At 48.6% G+C, this 10617-nt stretch overlaps 4 protein-coding genes across 4 annotated transcripts in view; 2 read left to right on the top strand and 2 right to left on the bottom strand.

The window, feature by feature from the left end:
- Positions 1-1905: 1905 nt before the first annotated feature.
- Positions 1906-5814, top strand: LOC101783365 (putative clathrin assembly protein At5g57200). Its single transcript, XM_004965594.3, has 15 exons — positions 1906-1992; positions 2128-2197; positions 2294-2391; positions 2621-2759; positions 3057-3184; positions 3285-3377; positions 3485-3535; positions 3630-3695; positions 3795-3860; positions 4097-4177; positions 4371-4448; positions 4543-4719; positions 4819-4897; positions 5074-5192; positions 5305-5814. Exons 1-15 carry the CDS (start codon positions 1906-1908, stop codon positions 5698-5700), a joined length of 1728 nt encoding a protein of 575 aa, XP_004965651.1. The 3' UTR covers positions 5701-5814.
- A 125-nt stretch (positions 5815-5939) lies between these two features.
- LOC101783764 lies at positions 5940-7045 on the bottom strand. Its single transcript, XM_004965595.3, has 2 exons — positions 6424-7045; positions 5940-6219 (listed from the first exon to the last, which is right to left on the bottom strand). Exons 1-2 carry the CDS (start codon positions 6896-6898, stop codon positions 6158-6160), a joined length of 537 nt encoding a protein of 178 aa, XP_004965652.1. The 5' UTR covers positions 6899-7045; the 3' UTR covers positions 5940-6157.
- Positions 7046-7205: 160 nt separating this feature from the next.
- LOC101782957 (diphthamide biosynthesis protein 3) lies at positions 7206-9722 on the top strand. Its single transcript, XM_004965593.2, has 2 exons — positions 7206-7612; positions 9454-9722. Exon 1 carries the CDS (start codon positions 7341-7343, stop codon positions 7584-7586), a length of 246 nt encoding a protein of 81 aa, XP_004965650.1. The 5' UTR covers positions 7206-7340; the 3' UTR covers positions 7587-7612; positions 9454-9722.
- Positions 9723-10173: 451 nt separating this feature from the next.
- Positions 10174-10617, bottom strand: part of LOC101782280 (TBC1 domain family member 5 homolog A) — a 4591-nt gene continuing 4147 nt past the window's right edge. The window contains exon 5 of the mRNA XM_004965591.3: positions 10174-10547. Within this exon, the coding sequence (XP_004965648.1) occupies positions 10428-10547 (120 nt within the window). The 3' untranslated portion in view covers positions 10174-10427. The remainder of the gene's footprint in view (positions 10548-10617) is intronic.

Genomic DNA, 10617 nt, shown 5'->3' with positions numbered 1-10617 from the left:
CCTGGTGTTGTTATCATAGTTTTGTACCGGTCACTTTAGTAATTTCCTGTCTACAAGGCTACAGAGATCGGGCTGTTTCATAGCCGATTTCATTATCGTAGGCAATCGGCTGATTTGCTGATAAAGCCCTCTCAAGATCGGAACATAGCCGATCGCGATTTCTGAACCTGACACGTATTCTTCCTTGCCAATCAACAGGTCAGATTGGCTGGCACGCCGCGTGAACTGCACCAGGGCATTCACCCGAACAGGAGCTAAGCAGATTCTCCCGGGTCGTGTGTCGGTCGCTGGGATTCGGTTGACCGATTTCTAGCGCCAACAGAACCCTACAGACTTCTTGAACCTGTTGAACCGGCGGGCCATCTCATCCTTGCCACGCTCCTTGTTGAAAGCCTTGCACCACTGCTCGTGTACAAAGGTCCAGAAGGCCTCGTCGGACTCGAGGTCCTCGTCCGTCACGTCCTTGCCCGGCCCTGCCATCCACAATGCAACAGCGTTAGAGTACACTGGCATCAATGCAAGCATGGCGAAGCGAATTGCTTGCAATCCGAGTCTCCACGCCGACGCGGCGGCGCTGCTAGGTGGCGGACACGAACGCCAAGCCTGGGATGCGCGCGGCTCATGGCGTGGTGGAAACGGGATACGCGTACGCCCGGTGATGCTTCAGGGCAACAACACATGGTGGACTGCAGGTGGCCACGACGGAGGAAGACGATGGCAGGCCGGCGGCCTGCCGTGTGGAGCATAATGTGATGAGGGGAGGCGCGCCGGCAAGGCGGAAGCAGCGGCTGCGGATATGGCACTAAGGGGAGTTGCTGCAACGCTATGAGGGCCGGCGGGCGAGCAGGAGCGCGCGCCGGAGGGTCGGGGTGGACGGTATCTCATTCCCGTCCGGGTCTGGGTTATGTGGACCGTTGGATCCAGAGGCTGCGGCATGGATTCGACCCGACGAACCAACTGGCCAGGCGGAGGCCCGGTCGAGAATTTGCTCCGCGTGGACCTTGCGATGTTCGTCGTCAATGAGCCCCGGATGACGGATGCGGCACCGTCGTCTGCCGCTGCCATGCGGTCAGCCGATAAGTCGTTCGCCGCCGGCGAGCTCCGACCGTGCGATCAATTCATTGGCCACGGACGCGGTCACCCATTGGCCAGGCCCTCAGAGGCAGCTCTGGCTCTGCCGCCGGGGACGAGCTGAGCGCGACGCGCGCGGTAACTAGGCGGCGTGCCAGCGTGGCACCCGCTGCGCAGCAGGCCGTTTGCGCACGAGGAACGCGATCATGAGGCGCGCCTGGCGTTAGAGTACTGTTGCTTGCAAGCAATTCGGTTAATTTTGTCGCGATCACAGAGAGCAACGGCGGCGAATCTTTTGTGCTGGCAGGGAGCGGCGGCGTCGGCGTCGGCGGGGAGGCTCGTTGTCTTAGAAGAGACGTGCGACGGACGAGGCCTGGCGGGCGGCGGCGCGCCATGCCGCCGAGCGCGTTGCGTCAGACTCCAGGCGAGCGGCGTGCCGGGCGACCCGCGCCGTCGCCGATGCTGGGCTTCCCATGGCGAACGAGGGGTGTGGTTCGCCGGCGGCGATCCTGGTGCGGCAGGGCTCAGTGTCCTGGGTATAAACGAGTGGGCACGAGGTGGATGCGTTGGTGCTGGGCCCCGGGCCCAGAGTCGGGGGGAGTCCCGGCCCGCCGGGCGCGCACGCGCGTCGCCTCGCGCGCTCTGCTCGCTTCCCACCAAAACGACGGAGGCGATAGCCCGCGCGTCCCGTCCTCCCTTGGTGGGGCCTCTCCGTCCGTCGCGCGCTAAACTTGGGGGAGAGATCGAGTTGGCGTTGCCACGCGGGGAGGTTGGTCGGTCGGTGAGCGGTGATCGTGGCCCGTGGGGGCGCGGCGGCGGCGACGGCCGGCGGGCATGGGTTCCGGGACGTGGCGCAAGGCCTACGGCGCGCTCAAGGACTCCACCATGGTCGGCCTCGCCAACTTCAACAGCGAGTACAAGGTGACGATGAATCGATGATGCCTTCCTCCATTTGCTTTCGATCGTGATCTTCCTTCCGGGTTCCTCCTCCCATTCGTGCTGGCGCTCATCCACGTATGGAAAGAATTCGTATGAATTATTCTGAATTTCTCGCAGGATTTGGACATTGCCATTGTGAAGGCGACGAACCACGTCGAGTGCCCGCCCAAGGAGCGCCACCTCAGGAGTGAGTGCCTGTAAATGCGGATCATATCAGATCCACCGTATCGAATCCTGTTGGGTCACGATAGTGTTCATGGTTGAATCTCTCTGATCCTTGCAGGGATACTCTACGCGACCTCTGCGCATCGCCCGCGAGCTGATGTGGCCTACTCGATCTGCACGTTGGCGAGGAGGTTGACCAAGACCAAGAGCTGGATAGTGTGTCTTGCTCCTTGCTCCTTGTTTATAAATCAAATCAATGATGGTCCGCGATTCAATCATTTCTTTTGCTTAGATGTTCAGGGATTGGTTATGATTTTTGATTCAGTCATTTGTTTTTTGTTGCCCTGATTATGTTTTGTTTTCCGACCTTGAGAGACAAATAGCGTTTTGTGGCATTTTGTGAAGGACAGAAATGACCGGATGTCGGCACCTTTCTGGGTTACAGGTTGCACTGAAAACGTTGATAGTGGTACACAGGCTACTCAGAGAAGGCGATGGCACATTCAAGGAGGATTTCCTGACCTATTCATACAGAGGAAACATTCTGCAGATCCCACAGTTCAAGGATGACTCCAGCCCATTAGGTGGGTTGGGTTCATTCTACTTCGTTTTTCTTATATACATTGATCAAAGATAACCGAGTACAGGGATTAGGGACCTTGTCCCTAGATTACATAATTTTAGCCTCTTTGCTACTGAAAAAAGCAAATTCTATGGTTCAAGGATTTTGATCGTATAACTGCCGATTGTGACTGAGGACCATGGACTAACAATTCTGCATTGTTTTTTTTTTTTGGGGGGGGGGGGGGGGGGGCAAATATGTAGCCTCCTGTGTTATAGCTCAATATCTGAACAGGTTCTCTGCCCACTCCTTTCTCCAGCTTGGGATTGCTCCGCTTGGGTTCGCACGTACGCACTCTACCTAGACGAGCGAGTGGAATGCTTCAGGGTTCTCAAGTATGATGTTGAAGCCGATCGTCTGCTGAAATTACCCCAGGCTTCTGGCAAGGTCAGCTTCCCATGCAATTGAACTGACATCTTGCAGTTTTGGCATCATTTTAACTTGTTTGCCCCATGAGTAGTGCTGTGCTGAAACTTACGAATTCCAGGCACACAGCAGAACAAGAACCCTTCCACTCGCGGATCTTTTGGATCAGTTGCCTGCATTGCAGAAACTGCTTCTCAGGCTTATTTACTGCCAGGTTTGAGGAATAAGAACCACTGTTAATCTTGAAAATGAGAAATTGTATCAAGGTATGAAACTCTCTGATATTGGTATGCCGTTTCCTTTTCCATCGTCCCTTTGCAGCCTGAAGGCGCAGCCTGCTCAAATTTCCTTGTACAGTACGCGCTAGCCCTTGTGAGTCTGAAATTCGTTCTGACAAAGCTTTTTGGCACAGAATAATGTCCATTTCCTTACAGTCTTAAGTCTTACAAAGGTCTTGTGGACCTAGGTTTTGAAGGAAAGTTTCAGAATATACTGTTCAATCAATGATGGCATCATCAATCTTGTTGATATGGTACGCTATTAGTTGTTACTGAGATGCCTTTTACATGTATGCATATGTGTCCATCGTCTGAACATTGGTTGAATTCCTTATATCTCTTATGTGATGCAGTACTTTGAGATGCCAAAATATGATGCAATTAAGGCACTTGAAATCTACAAACGAGCTGGCCAGCAGGTATGGAAACTATGCAGTTTACCATATACTCCCTCTATCCCAAATTGTAGATCATTTTGGCTTTTCTAGATACATATCTTTTGCTATGCATTTACATATAGGTTGTTAGATACATAGCAAAACCCATGTATCTAGAAATGCCAAAACGACCTACAATTTGAAACGAAGAGAGTAGCATATTTGGATGAACTAACTGGTTCTAAGAATCTCATGGTGCGGATTCATCAATTTCACAGGCAGAAAAGCTATCTAATTTCTATGACCAGTGCAAACATCTTGAGCTGGCCAGGAGGTTCCAATTTCCTACTCTGAGGCAGGTATGTCCATCAGTCATTAATTACTAATTTTAACAGATAAATCTCCATATTTTGAGGAAAGTTAATATTTATCGAGTTTAAAAGTTCCTGTCATTTAAATTCCATTTGGAAATGACATATAACTTATTCCCTCTGCACACTGGATTGTACTATTAGTCCTTTACTGTCAGTGCTACTACTTACCACTATGCAGCCGCCTCCTTCGTTTCTTGTGACGATGGAAGAGTACATCAGAGAAGCACCGCGTGCCAATATTGAGAATAAGAGTTTGGTGAGTGCGTTCAGTATCAAGAACACTGCAAAAGGCCAGAACCTGGAGGAGAAAATGATAATGTTATGATTGTTCTTGATATTTGCTAAACTAGGAAAATGAGGAGAATCAACATAGTGATAATCAAGAAGAAGCTCCACAGGAAACTGAGAAACCGGTGGAAGAGGAAAAACAAGAACCTGCAGAGCCTGAAGAAGAACCACAACCTGCTGCTGAGCCTGCAGAAGAAGCAGTCGAACCTCAGCCACCGGCAACCACCGGGGATCTATTAGTATTTCCTCTATGAGTCTATGTTCCTTGAACAATCTGCAGCTCAGCTCAGTACCTGCTTCTTTAAAGCCTCATGCTCTTGCTACTATATTACTTGCAGAACTTGGATGAAGAAGTAAACCCCATGATTTCAGACCTTGAAGAAAGAAATGCACTGGCTCTTGCTATTGTGGCACCAGGTTCAGTATTTATGATATCCATGCACTGCTTATTAGCAAATTCTATTAAGCAGAACTGCACTATCAGCAGTTTTGAATCGACACTACTTGTGCAGAGAATGCCTTTGCTTTATAAACATCATATTCATATGTGCTAGGAATAGTACACTGATTAGTAATCTGTCTCTTAAATGCAGGGAATGAAAACAAGACGTCAACTTCTCGAGACTTGTTTGCCCTTGACAAGTCTGGATGGGAATTGGCACTAGTTACCGCGCCAAGTAACCACACAAATCAACAAATGGACAATCAATTGGTACATCTACCTCTGCTATCTGCAGAGAACATGATTATAGGAATTCACACAGTATTAACAGTAAAATATGTGTTCATAAATTAATATTCGAATTTAATCATTTGCTCAACAGGCTGGGGGTTTTGACAAGCTATTGCTAGACAGCCTTTACGAAGATGAGGCAAGGAGGCAGCAAATAGCCAGCGTGACCTACAATGGAACTATTGCAGCAAATCCATTTGAATTCAATGATCCATTTGCCATGTCAAACAGCTTCGCGCCACCATCTAATGTGCAGTTAGCTATGATGGCAGAGCAGCAGCAATATTACCAGGCACAGCAGCAACAGTACCTTCAGATACAGCAGCAACAGCAGATGGTGATGTTGCCACCTCAAACATACCAGCAGAATTCTCAGTATTCTGCCTCTTCTTCACAAGCCGCATTATCCAACCCCTTTGGCGATCCATTCAGTAACCTCGTTGCAATGGCTATTCCGCCGAAGCAAAGCAATTCAAATTTAGTCTGAATTGCCTGTTTTGTTCCTAAAGCTCCCTCTAATATCCATCATACACAGATTGGTAATTCTGAGGAGTGACTTGTACAGTTCAAAAAGTTTGAATACTGCTCTGTACTTCAGTAGTACTCAAACTTGGAAACCAATATGACCATTGTAATGTCAATATACACAATTTTGACTCGGACATCAATGTCAGCTAATGGAGAAGCATGTTTGCCATCATAGTACATTGCAGAAGTCAGGCAGCATGAGAAAACACAGCAAGATCATACTTTTATTTATTGACGAGTCTTACATAAAATTAGAAGATCATGTGAATTCGGTACACATTTATTTTCTAAAGTTGCTCTCGAATACATTGTTTCAAACTTTTGTACAGTAGCACAAAGTGATAGGAGACCATGAAAAGGGGCATCTTTTTTTGATCCCCAACTTCATCCAGTGCAACAGGTAGCCCCCCTTACATTCATTCATCTTGAGCTTGATTGGCATCCAGACTTGAGCTCTCCCCTTCATCTGGAAAGTGGCCTGCACATTCATCAACAATCCATGTAAGAGAATTTTTAACTAAGCAGGAGCTGCATTTACTCGGACTGCAGAAGAACAAATAAAAAAGACGAAATCCAAAAAAAAAAAACTGATTCTATCAGTTTTATGCAATGCGTTTCAGTTCAGAATTGTGCAGAACATTGGAATAGCGAAATGGAGATCGCAAAGAGTCCAATTTCTTACCATCGATGAAGTAGGTCGAGCACGGATACCCGCGGGAGGCGGCGGCAACGGCGCGGGCCTCGTCGGCAGAGAGCCCCCGCCGCGGGGCCGGTGACCCCACGAAGCCGCCACCGTGGCCGAGGAGCGCGAGGATCCCCAGGGCCGCGCCGGCCGGCCGGGGCGGCACGAAGTAGGACGTCCCGGGCCGGAACGGCGCCCAGTCGGGCTCGGCCATCCGCGCCATGGCGCCGTCGATCGCCTCCTCCAGCCGCCGGGCCACCGCGGCGGGGTCCGCTGGCGTGGTAGACGGCCCCACGGCGGCGTCCGATGGCGTGGTCGACGGCCCCGCGGCGTCCGCTTCTAGAACTTCCTCCGCACGCCGGCGGGTGTGGCTGTGCCGGCGGCTCAGAACCACGCCGGTCTGGGGCAGGGGCTGGGCCTGGACCCCGAGGCGGCGCGCCAGGGTCGCCGCCCGGCAGGAGAGGACGCGCTCCATAGTCACGCAGTTAGAGGCGAGAGGCGGGGCTCGCCGCCGGAGAGACGGAGCTACTGGCGCGTGCGTGCGTGCGACGGCGAGCGGGCGCTGCTGTGCCGTGGCGGTGTCGCGAAGGTTTGGGGAACTTGGGGAGAGAAGTGGGGGAGCGTTGGGTAAATATAGTAGCCAGTTAGGGGCTTTTCCGCAAAAGAGACGGGCTGGAATGTGGTGCGCGTTCCGCGTCCGTTTTGAGCGGAAACCGCAGGCTGTCTCCGCCGGTTTCCGCCAGGGGTATTTTCGTAAGAATTAAATGTTAACAAGGGGTAATCCGAAAATTAGCGCCGCCACCGCCTTAACCCTCACGCAACTTCCTCCTTTTGCGGCGGCGCGAAACACCGACGCGTCTCCTCTGTTCTCTCTGGTTTGCGAGCGCGGTCGGAGGAGACTAGGGTTTCGCGGCGAGATGTCGGCGTACGACGAGGTGGAGATCGAGGACATGGAGTGGAACGCGGAGCTGAAGGCGTACACGTACCCGTGCCCCTGCGGCGACCTCTTCCAGATCACGCTCGAGGACCTCCGCCTCGGGGAGGAGATTGCGCGGTGCCCCTCGTGCTCCCTCTTCCTCACCGTCGTCTACAACGCCGAGGACTTCGCCGACGCCAAGGAGCCGGCCCACAAGCCGGGCCCGAGCCCAGTCGCCGTCGCCTGAGGCCGCCCCCCCTGATCGGCGAGATGGTAAGGCCTTAATTTCGTTGCAGTTTCAGTAATTGTGGTGTAATTTCAGCTTTTGAGGTGTTCCCCAGTAGATTTTGGTGCGGTAAGATTAGGTGAGTAAAATCCAGGTAGTAAATTTGCTGAAGCATCATAGTTTTGTGGAATTGTGGGCTGTTTATTGCTATTTGAAGGAATGGGGAATATTGGTTCTGTCAATTGAGTACAAAACACACAAGTTCGATTAATTGTATCTTTAATTTAGTTTCTGTCTCAACCAACCTTGCCAATAAAATGGCTAGCCAAAGCTAAGGTTTCGATTGGCCTTTAGTTGGCCATGGATTTGCAAGAAGATACATAGAATCTGACTGAATTGCTATGGGCATGCCAAAATTTGACATCCATCCAAATAAATGCTAAATCTTTGGGGAATTAACGTTATCTGGGAAGGTTGGTTGGGGCAAAGACCGAGCACACCTAGACCACAGCTTTGCCATGCTGAGTATCTTTTGTGTTCACACCTGCTGCTTAGGTTAAACAGAGATGATAATTTGTTGCTAACCAGGACTCCGGATTTAGTAAGACCATAAACTCGATGGTCATGACCTTCAGGAATTTCCTTCAGCTGAGGGTGGCCGATTTGAGCTTTGGGTTGTGCTTTTTCTTGGCTGACATGCAAGGTCTGCTGACTGATGTAGCGTAGCTAGTTCATTTTCCTGCTGGCTTATGAATGTATCATTTCAATATTTGCTTCCTGGTTATCCTGTCAAGGCAGATATGTTAGAATCGAAATAATCTATGCAAGCCTACAAAATTTAGACTATCCATGATGACAGGGCTCATGATTCTTGAACTACTTTGCAGCTGTTTGTGTCTTATTTTACCTGGCAGCATTAGTTTTTTTTAGATTAAGGAAATTATCTGGTCTTGAACATTCACAAGTGAATTTCTACGACCACAAAGAAACAAATCCAGCCACCTAATCCGGCCACCTAGCCTGGAGATACATGAGTACTTAGACTCCACACCTCAACACGAGGACCAAAGAAAAATAAGAAAGCTAGCAACTAAGAAAGAAAGCTAAAAAGACTAAGTTTCAAACTTCTTCCACGCTCTTGTTTCCACCTAGCAATGGGCCTTGTGCAGCAACTAATCTCTCACATCTGCCATTTTCTTATAAACTTTAGAAGTTAGGATGATCCTACTTGATGGCCACCTGTTTCCTGTTGTTCTCTTGTCACGTAGAAACTGCACTTAGTCAATCTCTACCATGCACGCTGGCAATCCAATCAAGTGCACTGAAACTATCTGTGCACCGCCATCCCACCAAGCTGATCGGGTACCGCCATCCCAAGGAGCGACCTGGCAGCATTAGTACCTATAGATTTGGTTAATATAAGTGGTTACTGATTGGTAGTCTGCAATTTTATTATCTCACTAGTTCTACATCTTGGTAGTCTCTTTTATTGTTCACCTTTGTGAGTTGCGTGTGATTGTATTTTGCACATTCTGGGCCTTGGTTATTTGTTTCCTTGCCTGTATCCGACTGGAAGCTTCTATGTGGGTCAATGTTGTGTGGTTACCATTATAAGTTTAATTTTATTTAATGTGACAAGACAGTGAGACCATGTTATCCTGTATATACTTACCAAAAAGATTTCCAAGAGTAGTAAGATGTACAATTCATATGGCTTGGTTCACACCGTGAAACTTAGTATTTGCTTTCAAGCCGATTGGTTCACACCAGACATTGTATTCTACATCTTTGCTGCATGTGTAGTCTTGCAGTGTTATCATGTTTTTTTGGAAGGACCACTGATGTTTCGTATTTGAATCCTGTTGACATTATTTTATATTGCTTGCAGAACGCATTGGATTGATCTCAGGGCAGGAAAAGGAATGAGTGTTAATGTTTGACATACACGGGAGCATTTGTACTACCATCACTACTTAGATGAGTGGGTTTAGAGGCATACTATCAAAGCTTCGGTTGTTAAATTATCTTGTTTGTATGGGTGACCCGCTATTGTAAGGTGACATGAACAACTCGTGCTTCGAAAATTTTGTTTGTGAATTGTCTTGCCTCGGTCACTCATTAGCAAGTTACAATCCCGATTGATCTTCAGTATATTCATCCACCTTTTGAATTCTTGATGAAGCTAAGGCATTGAACCGTATAGGCACGCTGCATCTACTTCATTCCTCGTTCAGGTCTTCAAGATGTTAAATTTCACTTCTAAAAAAAAGATGTTAAATTTCATCTGCATGGTGCTACTTTGCTCTGTATTTATATCATACTGAAGTTTCATATCCAATGCACCTTTTCAAGTAGCATTTTTCTGATACCTTCTTAGGAAAGTCCAGCACCTGGTACAGCGTCGACCCCATAGAAACAGGAACGCTGACTCTGATACAGCGCAATCTTCTGGAAGCGAAGTTGCACCTGAAGCAAGCAACATGTCATATAATTGAGTTTTTATGGTGAATCTCTAACAGCTGGATGCACTTCTGATGAGACTCACAGTGGCAACAGCAGCTATCTTTGATTGCGCTGTTCTAAAAAAATAGGAAACAGAAAAGGGACATTTAGAACAAACTTTGCAGATTTATTGTTGGGTCACAAGACAGAAAAAATATATTCCGCCTTCACTTTACAACCAACAAACAGCTGTTCAGATGTACAATTACGATTTGTCATGTACAAACTACTATTTACCCAATCAATCGGATGGTTATACACTGTTCGCATGTTACATCAAATCTGTTGTCAAATGGAGATGTGTATAGACACTACAAAATCATATATATGGAAGAAACAAATTACGTATAGCTGTACTGGTTAGATTTGACGAAGAAGGTCACTGATCTTCCTTAGTTCTTTTAGAGCTGCTACCGCCTTAGCTTGCTCTGTGCTTCTAGGCATAGATTTCTCAAGTATCTCCACCAAAAACTCGATAGCCTGTGATAAAATAGCAATTAACCAAGGGCAAAGAGATGAGAGGGGGGGGGGGGGGGGGGGGGGGGGCCTA

The sequence above is a fragment of the Setaria italica genome, chromosome IV (assembly GCF_000263155.2).
Source record: "Setaria italica strain Yugu1 chromosome IV, Setaria_italica_v2.0, whole genome shotgun sequence".
Classification (NCBI taxonomy): Eukaryota; Viridiplantae; Streptophyta; class Magnoliopsida; order Poales; family Poaceae; genus Setaria; species Setaria italica.
The sequence above is the reverse complement of the archived record's forward strand: the minus strand, read 5'-3'. Positions and strand labels throughout refer to the sequence as shown.

What these genes read in the sequence shown, in the direction of transcription:
- LOC101783764 (XM_004965595.3), bottom strand. Translation starts at nt 6,898, where the DNA reads ATGGAGCGCGTCCTCTCCTGCCGGGCGGCGACCCTGGCGCGCCGCCTC. An exon ending in CTCGACCTACTTCATCGATG is followed by an intron (nt 6,220 to 6,423) that starts GTAAGAAATTGG and finishes ATGAATGTGCAG; the next exon opens with GCCACTTTCCAGATGAAGGG.
- LOC101782957 (XM_004965593.2), top strand. Translation starts at nt 7,341, where the DNA reads ATGTCGGCGTACGACGAGGTGGAGATCGAGGACATGGAGTGGAACGCG.
- LOC101783365 (XM_004965594.3), top strand. Translation starts at nt 1,906, where the DNA reads ATGGGTTCCGGGACGTGGCGCAAGGCCTACGGCGCGCTCAAGGACTCC. An exon ending in TCATCAATCTTGTTGATATG is followed by an intron (nt 3,696 to 3,794) that starts GTACGCTATTAG and finishes TATGTGATGCAG; the next exon opens with TACTTTGAGATGCCAAAATA. An exon ending in CAACCACCGGGGATCTATTA is followed by an intron (nt 4,720 to 4,818) that starts GTATTTCCTCTA and finishes TATTACTTGCAG; the next exon opens with AACTTGGATGAAGAAGTAAA.